The sequence below is a fragment of the Odontesthes bonariensis genome, chromosome 19 (assembly GCF_027942865.1).
Source record: "Odontesthes bonariensis isolate fOdoBon6 chromosome 19, fOdoBon6.hap1, whole genome shotgun sequence".
Lineage (NCBI taxonomy): Eukaryota > Metazoa > Chordata > Actinopteri > Atheriniformes > Atherinopsidae > Odontesthes > Odontesthes bonariensis.
In genome coordinates, this window is record NC_134524.1 from 23,121,028 (window position 1) to 23,144,696 (window position 23,669).

A 23,669-nucleotide genomic window follows, 5' to 3' on the forward strand; every position below is an offset into this window, starting at 1 on the left:
GGTTTTTTGGGGTTTTTTTTACACTCATAATGTTGTGTTTTCCCAGGTTTGCCTGGAATGCCTGGTTTAGATGGACTTAACGGCCTCGGTGGACCAAAAGGCCTCCCTGGAACCCCAGGCAAGAACCATGACTCACACAGCAGCTGCCTCTCATGGTCATAACGTTCTTTGTGAACAGGAAGTTTACCTTTGAGCTGTGTTATGCCTGTCCTGCCAAAACAAATACACTAAAGATCACCTTGTAAATGGCTCGCACTGGCCAAAATGTATAATGGCCACTTTACAGTCACGTCCATAGGGAAAGGTTTTTAGTGTCTCCACTGACCGACTTCCCTTTATTCAGAAAATACAAACAATTCTAGAATTTGATCTTGTATTGAGAAATATTTCTTCAGGGACTTTTTGATGATTCTCTGGCAGAGTTATGCTCACAGTTGTGAGCCACAACCCACTTTTGCTTGGAAAGACTAAGTCTGTGGTTGACGCTCCTTTTATGAATGAACCTTATATTCTATACCTTTTTCAGTCTCTCTTTGTTCTCTTGGCTTGTTATATTTTCTAAATACAATGAAGCTGGTCAGTGAAAACACTGGAAATGCTTTTCTGTGTGTCTATCAAATAAATGTTAAATCAAAGATCTAGGTTTTATTGCTTTCATGGAAATGAAAGGTCTCTTGCAGTTGTTGAAGATTTAACTGTTGTCAAACTTTCTGTGATATCTGTGTCCAGGTGGGAGTGCAGGAGGTCGCCCTGGCGCTCCTGGATTTAAAGGGGTGAAGGGAGAGAGAGGCGTGTCCTACCCTGGAATACAAGGTTTCCCAGGACAAAAGGGAGATAGAGGAGAGCCAGGTGAGCTGGAATTCCGGTAAGTTAAAAAATAATCAGATTAGGATCGGTCATGACTTTTTTTTTTTCTTTTTTTTTTTTCTTATCAGGTGGCTTTGGACTCCCAGGGTTCCCAGGCCGGGCTGGACCTCCTGGTCCCACCCTGGAATCAAGTGTTGTTGGACCCTTGGGAGACCCCGGCCTCCCTGGACTGGATGGAGAATATGGTAAATAAAACCCCAACTCCAAAAAAAGTTTGGATGCTTTGTAAAATGTAAATGAAAAACAGAATGTAATTCAGTTCCATTCAATTCAATTCAGTTTCATTTATTTAGCGCCAAATCACCCAATTTCAATGTCAAAACAATTCAATAAATTCCAAAACTTATACAGAACCAATTAGAAAAAAAAATTGCCTAGCTCAGGGAAAACCAACAGACAGCATCAAAACCATCCATCCATCCATCCATCCATCATCTTCCGCTGGTCCGGGGATCGGGTCGCGGGGGCAGCAGCTTGAGCAAAGAGACCCAGACGTCCCTGTCTCCGGCCACTTCCTCCAGCTCTTCTGGGGGGACCCCGAGGCGTTCCCAGGCCAGCCGAGAGACATAGTCTCTCCAACGTGTCCTGGGTCTTCCCCGGGGCCTCCTCCCAGTGGGACGGGCCCGGAACACCTCACCGGGGAGGCGTCCAGGAGGCATTCTCACTAGATGCCCGAGCCACCTCATCTGACTCCTCTCGATGCGGAGGAGCAGCGGTTCTACTCCGAGCCCCTCCCGGATGACCGAGCTTCTCACCCTATCTCTAAGGGAGAGCCCAGACACCCTGCGGAGGAAACTCATTTCGGCCGCTTGTATTCGCGATCTCGTTCTTTCGGTCACTACCCACAGCTCGTGACCATAGGTGAGGGTAGGAACATAGATTGACCGGTAAATCGAGAGCTTCGCCTTCTGGCTCAGCTCCTTCTTCACCACGACGGGCCGGTGCAGAGCCCGCATCACTGCAGACGCCGCACCGATCCGTCTGTCAATCTCCTGCTCCATTCGTCCCTCACTCGTGAACAAGACCCCGAGATACTTGAACTCCTCCACTTGGGGAAGGATCTCATTCCCGACCCGGAGAGGGCATTCCACCCTTCGATTGCAATTATTTGCAAATTTCATCAACCAAAAGTTTATTCACAACAGAACATGTTGAAAGTGACACATAATTCATCAGCAGGACATCTCAATAAAAATTTGGATGGGGCCTAAGGAACTGAGGAGAGCAGTTGCTGGACCTTTGGGGGAAGAATGTTGCCCCATTCTTGTCTTATAAAGGATTTCCAGCAGCTCGACAGTCCTGGCGCTTCTTTCTAGTCTTTTGTGTTTCTGGACTGTAGGCAGGCCAGTCCTGCACCGGGACTCTCCTACTACAATAGATACTACTGTTGTAATAGATGCGGTTTGTGGTTTAGCGTTGTCTTGCTGAAATATGCAAGGCCTTCCCTGAAAAAGACTTCCCCTAGACGGGACCATATGCTGCTCTAAAACCTGTAGAAACCTTTCAGAATCGATGTTGCCTTTCCAGATGTGCAAGTTAACAGTTTCATAGGTATTTATGCACCCCCATAGCATCTCTGATCTGAGCGTTGATAGCAAACTGGAGGATCCTTCTCCACTTTAGTCCAGAGGATGCAGCAACCTTGAATTCCAAAAATGATTCAATATTTTTAGTTTATCTGACCAGAGAACAGTTTCTTTTTAAAATGAGGGTCATGTCCACATTTGGCTTCTTCTCTGCATGACAGAGCTTAAACCTGCATTCGTGGATGGCACGGTGAGCTGTGTTTACAGACAATGGTTTCTGGAAGTTTTTTTTTTTCTCCCCTCCCCCCTTCACTTTATAACATTCTCTTCACTCCTCCAGGTTTACAAGGACCTCCGGGTCCTGTCGGGCCACCTGGTCCAGGCACAGCCCAGGGAGACCGTGGTGACCCTGGGCTCCCAGGTTTCCCAGGATCCCCCGGTGAAAAGGGAGATCCAGGATTTCCCGCAGGCCCCGGATCCACCGGCAGCCCCGGTTTCAAAGGTTGGGTTGGAGCCCAACAATTATGACATGAACCAAGGATACAGTGTGCGTGTTTTTACCCAAAGGTGCAATACAAACTAAAGGATTGCTTTTCTGCTTCTCAGGAATTCGGGGTGACACTGGTTTCAGTGGGTCTCCCGGTCCTAAGGGTTTTGTTGGTGACCTCGGTTACTCTGGGAACCCAGGACAACAAGGAACATCGGGTAGGGATTTTTTCCACATTAAGTGTATTGTGATGGCCGAGGATGTGACTGTTAATTTCTCCCTGCCATATTTCACTCGCACACACACCACGGTTGTCCCTTTTTTTTTTGCCACTAACAAATGTGTTGTGCTCTTCTGTCCCTTGTCTTTCTCACTTTCTCTGTACCCCTCCTCTCCAGGGAAACAAGGGGCAAAGGGTCAACCCGGAGTCCCCATGCCAGGACCTCCTGTAGACTATACCGAAATACGTGGACGTATCGGTCCGACCGGTGAAACGGGAGATCCTGGTTTCCCTGGGGAGCCCGGTCGGCCTGGCTTTCCTGGACGTCCAGGTGTGTAATTACACCAGTCACTTTCTCCTCCTTGCTTCTAAATCCCATCCCTGTGGCTTCCGCTAATGAGAAGATATTTGTAAGAATAATAATGCTGCTCTCAGATACGTCCATTAGATAGAAGAAGTTACACTTACCTCAAAGAAAAGTACCTAAATATGAAGCTGCACTTTTCTGTTTTTGCACAGATTAAATAGATCAAATATAACTTCCTGATTCTTGAATTTTGAGGGTGCTGCGTGGCAGATTTCGCTGCATTTGGCCATTAGTCTTAGAGTACTGGTTAAAAAGTCCGTACACACTTAGTCATTTCTTTTGAATGACAAGGTTAATTAAAGGAAATGCAAATAAGTAGCTGCGTGCACCTTATTCTCCTGCTTCAGGTCCAAAAGGTCGTTCGGGTATACCGGGTAAGCTTGGCGGGACTGGATTTCCCGGTTCTCCTGGGACCATTGGCGAACCTGGACCCCCTGGTTTCCTTGGACCGAATGGAGACCAAGGTCAGTCTTCTGTCTGTTTTGTTACCAGTCTTGTGCCCAACGGTAAGAAAAGAAAAGAAAGATTTTCCACGAAAAATGGTGGAAAACTTAACAAAAACTGAATGATTACATCCTCATACCGTTACATTCAGTACCCTCTTACAATTATTTGTAAAGGCCGATATTTTTAGGATGTTGTAGTTCTGGAGATTGTGCTTGACCTCACAGAAATGCTATGGAAAATGTATGTTTGTGTTTTATAGATTTTTTTTTTTTATCTCTCACATTTGTTGGCTATAGACAAAAAATAGAATTCAATTTTTGAGTGTTAATCATTTCCATTAAATTAGTTCTGATACCTCAACGAATTTGGTTTTCAGTTACATGATGAACGACCTCATGATTGGGAGTCTGAAAGGCTTTAAAAAAAAAGACCTGGAAACGACAAATGATTCGGAGTAATATTGTCTATCGGGGGAGAAATTAATTCGGAGTGTGATCAGAACCAGTGGAGAACGGAGCCAGTGTGCGGCCGAATTAGCTGACGCTCTTTTCACAGTGCTGTAAAATTTGCCATTAGATCCCAGATTGTACCAAAACTATATGTGGTTATTTACTTCTGCAGTATTAAACTGGACCAAAAACCAGAACCTAATGCCCAAGGATTGAACCAACTGCTGGTTGGTTATTAGCTATGTTCCACACTTTATAAAGAAGCAAAGCTAGGTTTCCCAGTCCCTGCCACAGGCATCAGACAGAGAGAGGGAGCTAAATTAAGATAGAAAGGAATGTCAAATTGTAAAAGTAGAAAAGTAGGACTCCTGTCTCTGGCAAGCTGTGTCTCAGCATTCCGGCCTTTGGTTTCCTACACCGATGCACAGTGGAGATATACACTAGAAGCTGTGGCATAGAGCGAACTGCTAAGTGTGCTAGCAACACAGTCTGTCAGCACACAGTTCTACCAGCTTCTGAAACTCTGATAAAATGTCCTGGTACATAATCCTCCCGTCTAAAATGAACACTGCAAGCTGGCACCTTTGTTGTCCGAGCTACATCAGTCAGTGGGGTGAAATGACCCTGAAAGGATCGGATAATTAACTAAATTACAATAAGATTGAGTTATTAAGTGCATGTCGACACCTTAATCTGACGAGAAATTGGATCGGATTAAGACGCCGAGATAACTCGGTTGAAAGTAAAATTAAACGTGCATGTAGACGGGTGAAGCACGTGGTGAATTAGACTTTGCGTTCTGCGCATGCTCGCGATTTTTTCCCGGGGTCGTGAACCAGAAGTCGGAAGAGACGATATTACTGTTGCCGTCGCCGTCGGAAAGAAACAAACAACGCGATGGAGAATGCGCCATTGTGCATCGTGTTTGTGCAATAAGCAGCTCATCACAAACCAAATGTAGAGGGACGTAGCTTCATCTTACTCTTCATTCGCCATTTTCTCGAATGCCTGAGTTTGTTCTTGTTGGTGGTGTTGAAGCGGTCAACTGGAGGTGGCTCTGTTAGCAATAGTTGAAATGGGCACAGCGCCACCTATCAGAGTATGACATGTTTTGTGCCTCTGATCCGATTCATTCACCGCCATATATCCAAGGATAAATAACCTTGCTCAAATAAGGAGCAACTAAGTCTTATGGCGCTTTTTCATTGCTCGCCACGGCTCGGTTTGGTTGTGTTTCCATTACAAACGAGTATACTTCGTGCCTCCTCGACGTGGGCGGGGTCGTCGTAACACGGCTGCGCGTGTTGCTGCTCACCCTGTGGCTTTTTGTCGCAAAGAAGGCAAGAGAAGAGAGCCAGAGATGACTCCTGGCCGCCAGACAAAACAGTATTGAAAAGTACCGGAGAGTTTTGTTGCGAGCTTCAAAAAGACGACGTTTGGAGGTAAGCTAACGGTTGCTAACGCTAGCTTTTATTATCCGCGTTATGACGCTTCCAGTGACGACACTCATCGCCCAATCAGTGGAAGGCAGTCGGCTGACGTCACGTTTTAGTAACGCTTCAGCCCGCTTGGAACCAGGGCTGAGGTGATACGGAAAATCGTCCCGGTTGCAGGTACGGCGTGCTAGTGGAAACACGCAATAGCGCGCCGAGCCGAAGCGAGCTACTGGAGCTAATTTAGCCAATAATCCAATCCTTTCAGTGTCATGTAACCCCGCTGACTGAGTGAAGCACCGTCTCTTCACAGAGTGCATCCAGGCAGGGGTGCGAACTCCGTTAGCTTCTGTAGCTCAGAAGAAACTGTGGATTTTGTGTCCTAAAAGCTGGAGTTTTGCATTTACACTCAGAAATAATTTACAGTGTTAAAACTAAAAAAAAAAAAACCTATGCTGTGCACGTTTTTGGAGCAGAGCCACTTCCCATGATCTGTAAAACCTCCTCTGCTCTGAACGGTTTCTTTTTCTTCTGGATATCTGCACTTACGTGTTAGAAAATATATGAAGTTGGTTTGTCACTTTTCAAACTCAGACTTCCAGAAAGTGGAAGGCATCTACTTTGAATGAATAAGAACACCTGCAATTTTCACATGAAGGTCTTGTGGTCTGTTAACAGCGAAGCAGAGAATACTACATAGTACCCCAAAAACACTTGACAGTGAATCTGCTGAGGACATTCCGACCCGTAGATTTCCCCACGACAGCACCGGGATTCTAACGGCTAACATAGAAGGACGAAAACCCTGCTGCCTCGTTTTGTTGACGTTTCTTCTCATCTTTCTCCTCCCTCAGGTTCCCCTGGTGCCGTCGGCCGCCCGGGTATCCCCGGCGGCGTGGGCCGCAGTGTCAGCATTGGCTACACTCTTGTGAAGCACAGCCAGAACTCCCAGGTTCCCATGTGTCCGCAGGGCATGGACAAACTCTGGGACGGATACAGCCTGCTGTACGTCGAGGGACAGGAGAAGGCACACAACCAAGACCTTGGTATGGAAACATGGCCAAAATCATCTCCTGACATAAAAAAATCCCATGAAAAGAGACAGCTTTTGGTGGATACTTCGACTGTGATACCCACTGTATCCATAGTAACCGCAGCGTGTCTCTACAGGTCAGCCGGGCTCGTGCCTCCCCAGATTCAGCACCATCCCCTTCCTCTACTGCTCCCCCAACGAGGTCTGCTACTACGCCAGCCGCAACGACAAATCCTACTGGCTCTCCACGACCGCCCCAATCCCCATGATGCCTGTGGCCGAGGAGCAGATACAGCCTTACATCAGCCGGTACTGAAAGTCGAGCCGTGCACCCATAAGCACGCGCACGCATGTACGTGACCTCTAACCTTGTTGTGTGACCAATGCAGGTGTTCAGTTTGTGAGGCTCCGTCTCAGGCTGTGGCGGTCCACAGCCAGGACCTGAGCATCCCCACCTGCCCCCCCGGCTGGAGGAGTCTCTGGATAGGATACTCTTTCTTAATGGTAGGTTTTACACGACTGCTTCTTGCAAACAACTATCAAGATCGTGGTTGTCGGTATCAAAATGAGCGTTTAAGCAGCATTTTACTGCTGGTGCAGCTGATGGTGGATGTGGTTTGAACAACGTTTTACACGGTTTTATACACAGAGACACTTCTAGCTCCAATTTCCTCGCCCATTGATGAAGATTTGAATTCATTCCAGGTTGGATTTTAGCTTTTGGACTGATTCACTAATGTTTTTTGTTTTTTTTGTGAAACATTGAATTATCTGGAAATGTACTCAAACTCTAACCACACTGCGTCTTTATGGACATCAGAAAGGTTGGAAACCACTTGTTTAATCTTTATCACCGTTTTGTACATTAATATCTAGAGTAATATAGTAATATAGAGTAGAATAAAGGGACGTAGTGGGTCTCATTTGTTTTCTTGGAAGAATTATTAAAGTTATAGGAATTAATATTTCAAAAAGTAGCTTGGAGTCGTGGACTTAGGGTCAGGGTTTTAGACCCTGTGACCCCTTATGTTTAGGGTATTTGGGAGGGAAGGTTATAACCAGGGAGGTAGTGGGTCTAATTTGTTTTTTTGGGAAAAATGATCAAAATAATCAAAATTAATATTTGAACATTAATATTTTCAAAATGTGGCTTGGAGTGGTGGACTTAGGGTTAGGGCTTTGGGCCCTTGTGGGTTAGGGTTAGGGTTACATAAATCTGCTGACAATGTGCTGATAATGATTCCCTCCTCTCCTCCGCAGCACACGGCAGCCGGCGCCGAGGGCGGCGGTCAGTCCTTGGTGTCTCCGGGCTCCTGCTTGGAGGATTTCCGCGCGACTCCGTTCATCGAGTGCAACGGGGCCAAGGGCACCTGCCACTACTTCGCCAATAAGTACAGCTTCTGGCTGACCACCGTCGATCTCACACGGGAGTTTGCCTTCTCGCCAGTTCAGGAAACCCTGAAAGGAGGCCTGGAGCGCTCCCGAGTCAGCCGCTGCCAGGTGTGCAGCAAGCTCTTGTAGTAGGCGGAAGGTGCCGGGTGGAAGGGTGGAGGGAAACATCGGGAGTTTGATCCACTTCAAGGAAGAAGAAAGGTGTCGATGACGGAGAACAAGAACTTGTGTTTGACTGAAAATGAGCCCCTCTCCTGCTTCACTGATGGTTTCAGAATTGAGCCGAGCAACAGCAGCCTCGTTTTTTTAATCCCCCGTAGGAACCGATGGCGTACTAAAGGAAGAAGCCGGAGGGAAGAATCAGAAGGAGAACGGTTCCGGTCTTATTGCTCTTCTCTAGATAATCACTGACAATGGTGCTATTGTTAATGTTTGTGTTTATTGTATTTTGTTTTCTCGTTACGGCTTTTTGGCGAGAATCATTCTCGGCTACCTCGGAGAGTGCCACCATTTTGGAAAGCACTGTACCGCTCACGCACACACACACACACACACACACACACACACACACACACACACACACACACACAGTGCCACCTGTGACATCTGCTTGGCTCAGTTCAGACAGCAAAGTCGCATGTTGTGGTTGGAATTTAAAGTCTAAACATTCTTCTCTGAACTGGTTGAACTGAAATCGACGTTAGCCTTAATGATCCTGGTTCAAGCTCCCAGTGGTACCAAAATGGCCCCTTTTCCTTGGGTTTAATGTTACAGTTTATGCGATGCTAAAAGACGTCACCGATAAGAGGCTTTTATATACATAGTGGTGATTTTGCATGAATTTGGTACACATGAAATTTGCTGGGTATGGAACTCAATTAGCCAGAGAGTGCGGCATGTGCCCCGATATCAGTCAGACTTTATTCGTAGAGCACTTTTCCCACAAACTCACCCACAACACGATAAAATGACACACACACACACACACACACCCCCAGCCTCGCCATACCCTCCAACTGCCCCCCCTCCCGCCTCCAACCCCAAGGACTACATACAAGAGACTGAGCAACTGAGGAAATGCTGTGACTGCAGACTTCCATTAAAGGCAAACCTAATAATCACAAATCGGAGTTAAAGAGAGATTAAGTGAGGAAAAATGAACAAATTAAATCAAATATTAACAAAAAAAACTATTGTTAAAGCAAATATCACAGGCCAGCATAAAATTATAGGAAGGAGCAGCAGCTCCGGAGGACATAATACTCCGGAGGAATGCCTGCTACATTCACGTCATTTTCCAGAGTTACTACTACTCAGAAGCTGGCAAAGAGTCGGCTCTACGAGGACGTCCGTGTGGACGTCCGTGTGGACGTCTGTGCGTTCATATGCAGCCGGAAAAAGTTTCAGGGCACGTGCTTGCTTCCAGACAGACGGACGGACGGACAAGCAAAACTGCAGCTCACCTCCACCTCAGTTCAGTGGAATGTCAAAAACAGACAAGAAAATTAGGTTCCCGTGTCAGACTAAATCAAGCTTTTTTTTACAAGCTCTTTTTTCATAAAAATACGTCAGCAAACCTCAATGAAGCTTCTGCTTTCCAGCATTTGTTGGAGGAAACTTGGAGAAACACTCAATCAACCAACAATACGATCGACCCGTAAAAAAAGTGCAAAACTACGAGTTTTATGTTTGCATTTTTTCACGCTTCCAGTGCCTGTGATTTTTGACGATGCTGCGACGCTTGGAGATCGATACTTACTTAACTCTGCGCAAATAAAAAACTCTCTCTCTCTCTCTCTCTCTCTCGCACTTTTACTCCAAACGCCTTAAACAGAATCCCTGCGACAGTTGTAGATAAGAACAAATTACTGACACTGCACTGATGTGAACTCGAAACGAGTTCAAGCAACAAGCAAGTCAAGGAAAAGGGCCATTCTTTTCCGTCTCCGCTCGCGCAGGCCTTCATCACGTTGTGACCAAACTAGTATTTTTAAATCGCTCTTTTGACAACCTTCGTTCACTCCTCAATCCGCAACGGGAAACAGAGCACACACACACTCTGAGAGATTATAATTATTGCTGTACATAGAACTTAACTGTATTTCCCAGAAAGACATTTTAGAGCAGAGGTTCATTACGCTGTTGGCTCCTCAAAGAATAATGTATCCCGTGTCTTTATGCTGTCCTCGAGTAAAGGAAGAAACGTATTTGCAAACATATCTAAAGACATATTCAGAACTGATCAGTTCTTCCATTAAGACCAAGGTTTGAAACTGAGCGAAACTGTCCCCTGTATCTTGGGACAGAAAGCTACTGCATGACTTGTAACCACTATGACCTTCGCGTCTAGCACGTCTCTCTGCTGGTAGCCCTGACATTTTACTTTTTCTGTTTTTTTTTCAGTTTATTTTTCTTTTCCTTTCTAGCTCTGGTCTGTATTTGTCGTTTTTTTTTGTAATCTAGACTGTAATTATTTTGACTTAAGTCATGATACTATCCTCTGGTTTTATTTACTGAGGGAATGGGAAGATGATAATGTGTACATTCAATTTTATGAGAGAAAAAAAAAAAAGTCGTCTTTAGGATGTTTTATATGGAGAACATATTCACCGCTGATGGTTGAACAGACTTAGTTTTTATCGCCTGCTCGGACTTAACCCCGTCTTTCAGAACCAAATGTCATATCGACCCAACATCCTGTAAGTGTGCAAGAAAGGAAAAACAGTTCTCCTCAAAGAGGATTCATCACGAAAGATTGTAATAACGCGCCTGTTACAGTACTGTGTATTTTTTGTGCTCACACACTTTGGAATAAAGGTTCAAAACTGACTGAGAAACGCACGGCTGTTATTTGTTTCAGGTTTACTGTGAGGGGATGTGGTGGGGAGCATGTCAAAAGTATGAAAGAGCGAGGAATGCTCTTCATTTCTTTCAATATGTCAAGGATATTCAAAGTTTTATGTCTAAATTCTTGAAAATTGATTAAACGTTTGGAGACCGTAAAGTAATAGTTTGCTTAAATTTAAAATAAAAATGATATATATTTTAATTGTTTATATATATATATATATATATATACATATATATATATAATTTTTATTTATTTTATTTTTTTATGGTAAAATATATATATTTTTTTATCTTTTATTTATATATATATTAGCCCTTTTATGTTATCTTTATGTAGCTTCCAAGTGTCCGTATTATGCCCAGATAGCTCTGTAATATCTGAGATAATTGAAACGTTGTAGAGCGTTGTTTAAAGGCAAACTTTTAGACTGTACATACATGTCCAGTGAGTTATTACACATTACTACACCCTCGTTAAACGATATCCCGAGACGGAATACATTATGAACTAAGTTTAGCAAATGAATGGCAGAGTAACGGACGGTCATACTCCACACCGCTAGATGGAGACAAAAGCTTTAATTCTGCCAGCTGTGGGGACCAAACAGAAGAAATTAGCATCACAACAACAACAGCAGCAGCGCTAGCAACGTCAGCTCGAAGAAAAGCGAAGAGTATTTTTCTCTGGTATTTGGGAACATCTTAACAGGTTTGTAGTGAAACTGCACACGACTTAACAGAGAGTCCAAATAAACTACTTCCTGACGTGTGCGTGTCGAAGTCATGCGACGCCGCGTAGGTTCTTATAGCTCAGCACAAAGCATTAGCTAAAAAGCTAACTAGCTCAGGCAGCTTCTCAACTGTTATTAGCAGCTGGCTGAAGGAGGTGAAATATGATGGCGATAACGTGAAACAGTGATTATAGGTTGTTGACATGTTCAGCACTGTGGGGGCGATACATGAGCAGTGAAGAGACAACAACCGCGTAGTGCCGTTAGCTGTACATTTAGCATGTTCCTCTGCACCCAGAATAACCAAACAACGCCACTAAACTCATTACCCGAGTGTTTTTATGTGGAAATATGGCATCTTAGGGGTTTTTCCCCGCAGACTCTGATGGAAACAAGCAATGTTCGCAGGGTCTTTAATGTGATGGAAGCTCATTTGTACGTGCTGAAACAAAAGACTGTTTGCTGAAATAAAAATAAATAATTAATAATAAACCGCATATGAATTTGTAACGGTAAGGGTTGAATAACTTAAACCGTTCACGGTTTCTGAATTCAAACCCCAAACGCAGAAGGGCTGACCTGAAGATTTGCCACTTGTTTGTGACTTATGTGCAAGAAATGATGTCAATTCAGCCGAGTTCGAGTTATGCTTTTAAGACTCAAAAACTGAAGTGCAGTTTCAGGCTAAGGAAGCCCAGTTCCTTCATCAGCTTGATATCATACAGACAGAGAGTGATGTGCACCCTTCTTTGTTAGTGCTGTCAGATTGGACAGCACATCCAGTGTTATACCCCCCCCCCCCCCCCCCAAGTACAGTTTTGTTGCCAAACTGTACTTGAGTGAAACATATCTGATGGAAGGGAACTATCGAAATAGTCTATTTCTACCACATTTAATGTTGCCCAACAGGTTCTGTGAGGAGTTACTCTTATTGTCATCCCTCCATAATCTCTGGGATAACAGGGAAACCTGTTACGGAGCAGGTTAGGTTCAAGATAAAATACCGACACAACTGCAACACTAGTACCACTTGAGTTTTCAAAACCTCTCAAACCTATATTTGCATGGGAAATATTTCAAATGTTTAAAATTGGACGTTTAACTCGTTCACGAACAGTATTAGTGTCCAAGTCTTTTCGAGTTTACGTTGAGGAACATTAGCCGCATTCGCACATACAGGAACCGTTGGCAGTTCTTCTAACCTTTTCAGGAACGGGGCCGTTTTTTCCCGCATTCGCACATACAGGAACTCGGGACCATCTCCCTTGGTTCCTATAACCATTTCAGCTCCTTCTCCTCAGCTGGGTCTGTTCTGGGTTCTATAGGAACACATCTGATGCAGGTGTTTGGTGGTCGGTAGCTACGCCGCTTGTCATGTTGTCACGGCTGAAATGTTTCCTCATATGACACGGACACAACCGGCACGTGTTTAATAAGTTAAACTGACACGTGGTCTCCTTTGTCTGCGGCGCTCTGCTCTCCTTCCTTCATGAAACGAAGAAGTATGGCCTGCGCTCGACCCTGACTCTCTCTGTGAGCTCTTCCAGCCTCCATGTTAGACGCCCGATGTGATCGTCCATGATTAATATCACCATCATGCAGACCATGAACACGGTGGCCTCCCCGCTCTCCATAGCCGCATTCGGACAGAGCAGTTCCATGAGTCAGTACCTGATAGAAACTGATGCGACAGCGACGTGTTACTTTAGCGCCACATTCAACAACAAAACAAAACAAAACCCGCGAAAAGTCAGGAGAGAAGAAAAAAAAACACCAAGAAGCTAACATGGAGAGCGGGGAGGCCACCGTGTTCATGCTCTGCATGATGGTGATATTAATCATGGACGATCACATCGGGCGTCTAACATCGAGGCTGGAAGAGCTCACAGTGAGAGTCAGGGTCGAGCGCAGGCCATACTTCTTCGTTTCATGAAGGAAGGAGAGCTGCGCGCCGCAGACAAAGGAGACCACGTGACAGTTTAACTTATTAAACACGCGCAGGTTGTGTCCGTGTCGTATGAGGAAACATTAAACTATAGAGCCCAGAAAAGACCCAGCTGAGGAGAAGGAGCTGAAATGGCTCCAGGAACTGAGGGCGATGGTCCCGAGTTCCTGTATGTCCGAATGTGGGGGAAAACGGTACCGTTCCTGAAAAGGTTATAGGAACTGCCAAAGGTTCCTACAGTGCGAATTCGGCTCATGTTAGCTTCTTGGTGGTGTTTTTTTTTCTTCTCTCCTGACTTTTCGCAGGTTTTGTTTTGTTTTGCTGTTGAATGTGGCGCTAAAGTAACACGTCGCTGTCGCAGACGGTCCCCGACTCATGTGCGAATGCAGACTGAAACAGTTCCGCTGGGGAAGGACAGTTATCAGAACGAAATCCGAGAAGGACCGTTCCTAGAACGGCGTTCTTAGAACTGCTCTGTCCGAATGCGGCTATTATTCTGAGATTGCTCCACGATTTGGACACACAGTTGTTTTTATTTCGCAGATTGCTGAAACTTTGCCCATCTTTACTCTCTCAGGTGCTCTTTTAAAACCAAGTCATGTTTCTGTTTAGTATCCCCTTCCTCTTCCTTCCTCTCCTCTCCCAAACCTTTCTGAGACACGTTGCTGCCGCAAGAGTCAAGACAAGCTAATATTCTCCATCTCTGGATGGGCGGGGGCACACGCAGACTCCTCACAGAGAGAGCTCTGCCAAGATGTGTGTGCGTCTCAAATGAGCCGATTCTTGCCAGACTCTTATCCTGTAAGAATGTGACTGTGTCTCCGCTGGAGCTGCTGCAGGGCTGACAGGGACAGCATTTGTGGTTGTGGGCTGTGGTTTTGGTTCAGCTGAGGTGGAACAGAGTGGTTTAAGAAGTGGGAGCTTCCCACAGAAGGAATGCTTTACCCTCTCAGGTGACACCGGACCTGAGGCACCTTCTCCCCTGCAGCTGAGCCAAAACGCGCCCCCTCTCTGAAGTGCGTTTTGCAGTTAACGGCTCGTGTTGCTGATATTTAACTTCTCTCCGCCGCAGGTACGCTGGAATTTTCTGATACCCACTCGGACATGTCCTATGTCTTCATCAACGACTCGTCGCAGACCAGCGTGCCTCTGCTGCAGTCCTGCATAGACGGAGACCTGCCCTTCGCCAAGAGGCTCCTGGAGACGGGATGTGACCCCAACATCCGGGACAACCGCGGCCGCACCGGCCTCCACCTCGCTGCCGCCCGCGGGAACGTGGACATATGTCGTCTGTTACACAAGTTTGGGGCCGATCTGCTGGCGACGGATTATCAAGGAAACACAGCGCTGCATCTGTGCGGTCATGTGGATACTATACAGTTTCTGGTGTCAAACGGGTTGAAGATTGATATCTGGTAAGAATGTTTTCAGGCTACCACAATTTTGCCCTCTGGCTCTAACTTTGCTTTAACTTTGCTTAAACTTCGCGCTGCCTTTTTCCGTCCTGGTCCGAGCTGAGTGCCAGTCCTCTTTGCTATTCTGCATTCTTACCTCTCTGCCAGTAAAATTGTGACTCAATAAGGTGTGGCCATTAGAAAGAAATTTGGGTTTGGAACTCGAACACCACTGCAGAGCTGCTGCTTCCAGGTTGCAGAGTCACTGACGTGGAAATGTTCTCAGAAGGAGGCGTTAACATGACTTATATTTAAACTAAATAATTCAGACGGTGCTTCTCTGCTGCAATTTAGCTATTTCCTATTTTTCGAATGGCTAATCAACACCGCAGGAAACGGCAAAGCTAATAACTTCAGAGCAAGTGATTAAAAACAGTAAAGAAAACAGACAACTGAGGTCGGGGAGGTAAAGAATGTCGGGTATGGTGCAAGAGATGGAGGTCCTGTGATTGACTTATGCAGAAAGCATAAACGGTACCCGTCTACATTCACTGTCTGCACTCTGTGGTGGAAATTTTAGTAAGGCACAGAGTCGGTTATTTTCTGAGGAGATAAGATGCTTTTAATAATATCTTGCAAGAGAGAACAGTACAGTACAAAATACAGAGCTGCTCTGACCACCGGGGCAAAAACAATTCAGTTATAATGCAGATTATTGCGTCATCGCTCCTTTGATATAGTTAAGCGTTTTTATCTACTTTCCCTCCCTACCTACAGCCAAGGCCGCCTCGGCACCGTAGCATCTTCCCTACTATCCTCCTTAAAGTTGTTTAATCATATAACGAGCACACAATGCCCCCATGGAAGGAAGAGAGAAAAACAGGTTGGTGTCTTTGCAGGAGGTTATTACAGGTTATACACAGTAACACTCAATACAATGCAAATAAGAATTCATTTTCCCTTACAACTCTCTGAGGAGAATCTACATAAAAACACTCATTTTAGGGTGAGGGCCCACATGCTGTCCTGGGTTGCACCCACGGTGTCCAAACTGCCGCAGCCAGTTCTCCTCCTGCTCAGTTCAAGCTGGAGTGGGACCTATACACTGTACTGGTATAAACACTGGTTAACCATTTATTTTCACCCATTTCAAAATCAGATTATTTTTGATAACAGGGATCTAGAACTCTTTAGTTTTTGCGGAGGGAATAAAAATCGGCTGCCGTGCTGTCTTCAGCAGGCGGCTCCAATAAACAGACTGGTAGTCACTGATGGAAACAAAGCCGCCCACACTGACCCTCTTTAGGGGAGAAAATACGAGCAGCGGTGTTTGGGAATTTTTTGCAACCCGGTATGTCGTGGACGTCATGCTTCATGCTCACCGGTTTCAGCTGTCGATGTTTTGTGGAGGCAGAATCAGGCCTGTCAGCGGCTGGCTTCTGGCCTTATGAAATTTTCTTCTCAAAAGTTTCACTTTCTATGGACAGGAGGGATATTCAGAATTTGTGTGTGTGTGATATTTGGACACGGGCAGTCGCTCAGTTGTGAAGGTGACAGCTCTGTTGTACCAGACTCGTCTCATTAAAAAAGGATAACTAATGTCACACGTGCAGCGATCATTAGCAGCTTGTCTTTTACCTGAAAGTAAAACCGCTTCATTTTTCCGTCTAAAGCATAATTGTTTAAGCCTTCAGACAAATTCAGCCACAATGCAGAAATATACAAAGAGACTTTTCTTGGCTTTTTTTTTTCCACTGTGAAAGATTAAAAAAATATGTAGCTTTTTGTCGGCTCATTGCAAGAAACCACAAGTGTTTTATGATGTCCTCTTTCGCTCCATCACCTCACACAGGAAAACCACATGTTCATGGTTTCAGGGGAAGTGTCATTGTTGTATCTGTGCACTGTGAGCGCACTGAGGGCCTGTTTTCACTTCAATTGCGGGAAAAAAAAGCGAAGGAAAGTCTCTTTGTATATTCCTGCATTGTGGCTGAATTTGTCTGGAGGCTTAAACAATTATGCTTTAAACTGCAACAGTGCTGACAGAAAAATGAAGAGGTGGCAGAAGTGGGAAAACAAATCATTGCGCTGGTCCGACCAGAAGGAAAGGCTTCTTAAATGTCCGACCAGAATCCTAAAAAACGAGCCTCTGAAAACCGGACCAACACACCTAAACGGGGCTGTTTGGGTGTGAGTCCCTATTGCGGTTTTTGTAAAAACAGTTGCGACACAACTACGCATCTATAACACCAAATTCCCAATAGACCTGCTCCGATTCGCATATGTTTCTGTTTCTTTTGTCAGACGGTGACACAAGGTCAGAAAGTGATGCAGTGTGTGAGCACACGGTCACACAATCCTGATTTTATAGCGTCATGTGACAAAATCAGCATTCAAGTAACTTAAAGACGGCGTCTGTCTCTCTGATGATGTCCCGCACAGCTCAGGCAGTCCATAACGAGCGGCCCTGATCACACGAGCTGCCCTGCGTGTGCGTGTGTCAGATGTTTCTCAGCGGTTCCCCTCCTCTGACATCCCTCTGTTTTCCCGCATCACAGTAACCACAATGGGTCGACTCCGCTCGTGCTGGCGAAGAGACGCGGCGTCAACAAGGACGCCATTCGTCTCCTGGAGGGCCTGGAGGAGCAGGAAGTGAAGGGCTTCAACAGAGGAGCCCACTCCAAACTGGAGACCATGCAGATGGCCGACAGTGAGAGGTAAGCAGCTCCTTTTACACAAAGAAGCTTTTTACTGTTGATGTTTTTTTAAAAGCACCAAGTCGAGTATTAGTTACTTTCTTCTTTAGAAGGTTTTTTTTTTCCCATCGTCTCCACTGCAGCTGCAAAGCGTTTCCATAGTAACCGAGAGTGTATTTTTCAGTCTGAGGCTTCAGTCTGAGTCACTGACTGCTCCACACAGAGTGGAGGCAGCTCACACATTCTTCAGACCAACAGGTCAGAGGGTGTAAGCTGCCGGCTGGTTTTTCTTTCCTCCGACTTTAGACGTGACGCTTCGGCTGCTTTTCACCGCTCCTCAGTTGAATTTTGCTATTCCAGAGCTGAGGTAGTCGCCTCTCCGACGACCATCTTGAGTTTCACATTTAGTGAAGCTGCACTGTTGCTTTCGTTGCCATGTTTCTTTGTTGTGGCTAACAATGGGAGCGGAGAGAATCACACTTCAGCACAGCTGTAAAAATCTTCTGAGGAGAATTTTTAGGGTTAGGGTTTAGCTCAAAGCATCTGGCCCCGGTTGTCATTAGCAACAACAGTGAAGACGACTCTGCTGTGCACCTCTTTATGGAAGGCGCACATCCTTGGGCATTTTGGTAAACGGTGACATACTAATTGTACAGTTTTTAAGCCCAATACACGCACAGATTCTTCTTTATCAGAGGGTCAGAACAGTGTTAAAAGTAAAAAAAAAAAAAAACTGCCTCAGTTTGGGGAGCGGCACATGTGGCATGTGTGCGACTTTCCAGTGTGCAGCCATGCAGGCCCCGGGGTGCGGTCCAATAGTCTTTGCTGCTCAGGAACCTTCCTCACTGAGTAGCAGCCGTGATGAGAGCTGTTTGAGTTTTCCAAATGCTAAAGGAGAGGAGCTGAAGTTCCTCCTGCATAATGACCTCCTCTAGCATAGGACCCACTTCATGAGAAAAAGGAGATCATTCCGTCCCATAATTCTGTGCAGCCGCTGCTTTTATAACAACGCTCGATTGTTTTTCTTTAAGTGTGATTCATGTCCATAAATATGACAGGATGAGTCACCCGTGACTACACAATGTCACTTTTTTTTTTTTTACATTTTTCTGTCCGTTTTCAGTTAGGTGCTTTGATGATAAAGTGATATTCTACATCATTTTCACGTAACAGTGTGATAAGATTCCAACAGACGAAGTCTCTAAAGCCTCAGTGTTGCAGACCCACGTCGCAGCTGGGTGCAGTGTGCTTGTCTTTTCCTAAGTCCACCTCGCTTCAATCCCACGGTGTTTTCAATCGAGATCAAGGCGAAGAAGACCGTTTGACCACACTCCGGGGGAAGATGAATGCCGAGTCGAGCGACTCAGAGCCGTTGGGTGGCCCAAAACAACACTAACTGTGTTTATATGGCTATATTTTGGCTTCATGCTGTCGGACGTTGGCCAGAGGGAGCGGTGCTGTGTCAGACATGCAGAATTAAAGTTGCTACATCATGCGGTAACCCAACAAACTCATATCAGCAACCCAACAAACTCATATAACCAACTCAAACCACAGGCTCGAAACTCCCTCTGTGAAACCTGCAGGCTGAACAAAGGAAAGTGCAGCGTGAGCACAGGGAGTGATTTACACTCTGTGGTGACTGCTTGAAGATTTCAGCTATTTCTGCATACTTTCAGCTGGAGACGCCATTCAAACTTTAAATGGGTCACAAGGCATTCAGCTATCACCAATTGTTTCAGCTTTATCAAATCTTCAGCCAATTTTGAAATATGAGTTTCAAAAACATTTTGCTCCTTCTTGATGTTTATGAATGAGCACGCAGTTGAGTGCGTGCTGATGAGTTTAAAATTGTTCAGTTTTTTCAAACAAATTCCTCTAACTTTCATACAGTTTAACTGAGAGAAACACATTATACCTTAAAATGTAGGAAGAATTGTCCTCTTTCAGCCAATGTAACTACTAAAGAGCTCACATTTACAGAATTTCAGCTATGAGCCTTGAACCGAGATCAACCTCTCAAATTCTCTGACTAACTCCGATGTTAAAGGGGATAGAGAATCAAAATCGTCTTTTTCACGTTTTTGGTGTTAGTTCTGAGTCTCCCCGCTGTGGGGAGTACACACGAAGTGCCAGCAAGTGTCAGAACCTCGGTTTCAAGTACTCCCCTTTTTTGAATATCCCCCAATCCGTTTTTGTGAAAAAGTGACGTCACTTTTTCAGCAATCGCCCCCCCACACGCCCCTTCGGCAAGAAACAGGAACAGGAACAGGTGTGCCTTCCAAGGCTGTGAAAGCGGACTACGATCGTTACATATTCTTCCCCCGGAAAGCAATGTTCGCGATCAATGGCTTTTATTTATTTTTAACAGCATCCCCAGTACATACAACCGCCGACTTTTCCTTTGCGCTGCGCATTTCACGGAGTACAGTTTCACAAAGCTTGCACGATTCCGAGCAGGCTTCAGTCAGAATTTAATGCTCAGTGAGGGTCAGTTCCGACAGACACAGACTGCAGCGAGCTGTGCGCTCCGCTGAGAAGTTAATCAGCTGCAGCCTCCCATCTATCCATGACCTGCACGTCTCCAGGACTATGGGGCGAGCAGGTCGGATCACAGCTGACCCTTCTCTATTTGCACCGCTCCCCTCGGGCAGGAGGCTTCGGTCCATTCGGACCAGAACCTCCCGTCTCAAAAACAGTTTTTCCCAGTTTTTTTATTTTATATTCATATATTTTTATTCTTTATTTCTTATTATTATATCCTATGTTACATATTTGCACCTTACGCTGCAGCAAATTCCTAGTTAGTGAACACTGTTTACTAACAATGGCAATAAAACGAATTCTGATTCTGATGAGCTTTCTTTTCAGTCAGTGTATTACTCTATAGCTCTGTTTGCAGTGAGAGCAAGGGCAGCCAATCAAGCAACGGCAACCGAATAGCGCCAACACCTACCTGCATTTCATAATGAGGTTGCCAGATAAGCTCTGAAACGACGCCAATAAGGGCAAACGACCCATTCTAAACCCAGCATAGTAACATAGCTGTTTCAGAGAGCCTTTTAGGGAGGTTCTGAGCCATTACAGACCCAACCAATTTTTTTTGGGCTACATATCACATCACAGAACAAGGATTAATGCCCCATTCAACCATTCTCTATCACCTTTAAGTTTGGTAGTACACAAAAATCACAAAATTCCTTCAACCTATACCTCAGCAACAGTTTTTACAGCTAAAATTGAACTATTTTCAGCTTTTTTTTTTAGCATGGTCAGCTATCCCCATTCAGCTCATAAGCATTCTCACTGCTGTTTCGCAGGAACAGCTCTTTCTAGTTTTCTTCTAATTTTCCTCATGTTTACCTGCTTACTTTCTGGTGTGGTTTAAAACTGTTCTCTATGAAGCGCCCTCTCAGCGTCTCCTCTGTCTGTCTCAGTGCGATGGAGAGCCACTCCTTACTCAACCCCAACCTGCAGAGCAGCGAGGGCGTCCTGTCCAGCTTCCGGACCACGTGGCAGGAGTTTGTGGAGGACCTGGGCTTCTGGAGGGTCCTGCTGCTGTTGGTGGTCATCGCCCTCCTGTCCCTCGGCATCGCCTACTACGTCAGCGGGGTCCTGCCTTTCTCCAACAGCCAGCTGGAGCTGGTGCACTGAGGCAGGCGGGCAATAAGAAGCGCGGAGGATGTAAAGTTAACACGTGAAGTTCTGCTCTCTGCTTAGTTTGTACCAAACGAGAAGCTACGTTTTGTTTGCTGCCCTCATCTCAACATCATAAGTAAAAAGAAGTGATTTTGGGACGAGACACATTCTCCAGTAAAAATGATGTTGGTCTCCCTTTTTTTTTTTTAAAATGAGTTGCTTTTGAAAGCGGTGGCTCATAGAAAGCATGATGCTCTTATTTCCTCTGATGCATCGACACTTTGTCACACCTTTTTATTTCCTTCGTGCCGTCTGTTCTGTTACAAGCTGGATGTTGCCAATGTTTGTCTCCTTTATTTCCATGGTGTTCTCCTCGATTATTTATCAAATATCTTGTATATTAATTGTCCTGCATACCGAATGTTTGCCAGTTAATCGCCCTCTAATTCCGCCGTTTTGTTGTAACAACTGGAAGCTGATCTGCTGATGTGGGAAGCACGCGTTGTTGTTGGAACATCATATACAGGCACTCTGTGTTTAACTGGGATTAGAACTACTTATGCTGTATATTCTTTGTATCTTGGTGTCCTTTTATTGAATTGTTTCTCTTGATTTATTTTCCATGTAAATGAAACATTTTGAAGTAAATCCTCATTAAATGTTGAACATAAATAAAACTCACGGGAGTCGCTTCCGTTTCCAAACTCAGATTTATTCATGAACAATCGGGACACATGATTATAGGACAGCGTGGGCGTTATTAAAGTGTAACAGTGTGCCCGTTTGCAGTGTTGTATAAAGTACTGAAGTCTCACACTCAAGTAAAAGTATAGGTACCCCTCCAAAATATGACTTTGGTAAAAGTCCAAGTCACTGACTGAAATGTTACTTGAGTTAAAGTCTTAAAGTATCCGAAACGTCTTGTACTTAAGTATGAGAATTACTGTAAAAATAGATGTAGGCTACTTAAGTAATGTAATGAAAAGTATAAGTAAAACGTAAACAAGACAAATGCAGTTTGAATGCCATTTTTTATATTTTGGTCAACTTTGAAGGTCAAACATACTTAAAATGTACACACAACCAAGTGCAGGCAAAATTTAGACAGAAAATACAAACTTTGTGAACCTTTTAAGTTTTTCTTCTTAAAGTAAGGTCAGTGCTGAACATGAGGCGCACATTAAACCATTAAGAAAAAAAAATGAAACAACTGTTATTGCCATCATTATAAACAACATTTAAAGAAAAATAGAATTAGGAGGGAACTGCAGCTTATCTGGCATCTGAAGAGGAAGACCTTTTTTTTGTAAAACTACTTTAAAACCTAAAAAAGGGGACCTCGCGCTGCTGTCGCCGCGGTCAGCTGTCTGCTGGCGGCCGGGAGGCTGTCCTCACTGGCGGACACCAGAAGGAGCTGCCGCGAGCGCGGATGTTTTCTCAACTTATTTCAGGCGGCTGTCCCGGCGCGGAGGAGCGCTCCCCCCTCGGCCAGTGGAGCAGCTCACACAGGCTGTCCTGTTCGTGGCTGTGAAAACCACCGAGGGGATATCACCGGAAGAGACTGGAGCCGCTGCTGGACACCTGGGTCTCCAGAAACGCACCACAGGTGCAGCCAACAACACAACACTTCATGTGTGATTTTCCTTTCGTGGCCATGTATGCTCGATACACGATGGCGGATCTTCGACTAATGGAGAGGGTGGGGACTCGACAGGTAAATGCACATTTCCCTTATTGCAGCGTCACAATAAGGGAGCCATCCAAATGGCTCACAGCAGCATTTTTTTCTTGACACCAAAGTCTTTCTACTGACCTACAGAAAATGGATGGATGGGGTTTTTTTTGGCGCTGGGAGTATTTAAAGGAACAGTTAGAGACCCGAATATGAACACAAAGACCCGCAAAAAGTGAGTTTTGCATAATATGTCCCCTTTTCTCTCCACAGTCGCCTCAGGCACGCTCAGGCCGGGAGATTGGACCGAAAAAGAAAAAGTTTTCAGTGCAATCTGTTGGTTTCCTTAGCTAGAAAATTGTTTTTGAATTGGCTCTATATGAACGAATTGGATTATTTTATGAATAATTATGATTACAATTAATTGAATTCCAATTGGCTTGAATTGGACTTAATTATTTAAGTGCCTTGAGATGACATTTGTTGTATTTGGCGCTATATAAATAAAAATGAATTGAATT

General features: G+C 45.0%; 2 protein-coding genes across 4 annotated transcripts in view; both read left to right on the forward strand.

Moving 5' to 3' along the window:
* col4a6 (collagen, type IV, alpha 6) overlaps nt 1–11,050 on the forward strand; it is a 152,040-nt gene extending 140,990 nt beyond the window's left edge. For all 3 annotated transcript variants that reach the window (XM_075451428.1, XM_075451427.1, XM_075451429.1), the window contains 11 exons: nt 47–118; nt 730–849; nt 936–1,052; nt 2,734–2,895; nt 3,000–3,098; nt 3,279–3,431; nt 3,815–3,931; nt 6,651–6,842; nt 6,967–7,138; nt 7,219–7,333; nt 8,090–11,050. In XM_075451428.1, the coding sequence (XP_075307543.1) occupies nt 47–118; nt 730–849; nt 936–1,052; nt 2,734–2,895; nt 3,000–3,098; nt 3,279–3,431; nt 3,815–3,931; nt 6,651–6,842; nt 6,967–7,138; nt 7,219–7,333; nt 8,090–8,350 (1,580 nt within the window). In that variant the 3' untranslated portion in view covers nt 8,351–11,050. The remainder of the gene's footprint in view (nt 1–46; nt 119–729; nt 850–935; nt 1,053–2,733; nt 2,896–2,999; nt 3,099–3,278; nt 3,432–3,814; nt 3,932–6,650; nt 6,843–6,966; nt 7,139–7,218; nt 7,334–8,089) is intronic.
* Nucleotides 11,051–11,665: 615 nt separating this feature from the next.
* On the forward strand, nt 11,666–22,186 carry ankrd46b (ankyrin repeat domain 46b). Its single transcript, XM_075451430.1, has 4 exons — nt 11,666–11,780; nt 14,820–15,162; nt 17,700–17,858; nt 21,275–22,186. Exons 2-4 carry the CDS (start codon nt 14,852–14,854, stop codon nt 21,489–21,491), a joined length of 687 nt encoding a protein of 228 aa, XP_075307545.1. The 5' UTR covers nt 11,666–11,780; nt 14,820–14,851; the 3' UTR covers nt 21,492–22,186.
* Nucleotides 22,187–23,669: the final 1,483 nt, after the last annotated feature.

Bases quoted from the DNA above. Each gene is read 5' to 3' on its own strand.
- ankrd46b (XM_075451430.1), top strand. From the start codon at position 14,852: ATGTCCTATGTCTTCATCAACGACTCGTCGCAGACCAGCGTGCCTCTG. The intron at 15,163-17,699 runs GTAAGAATGTTT...CCCGCATCACAG, and splicing joins GGGTTGAAGATTGATATCTG to TAACCACAATGGGTCGACTC. The intron at 17,859-21,274 runs GTAAGCAGCTCC...TGTCTGTCTCAG, and splicing joins CAGATGGCCGACAGTGAGAG to TGCGATGGAGAGCCACTCCT.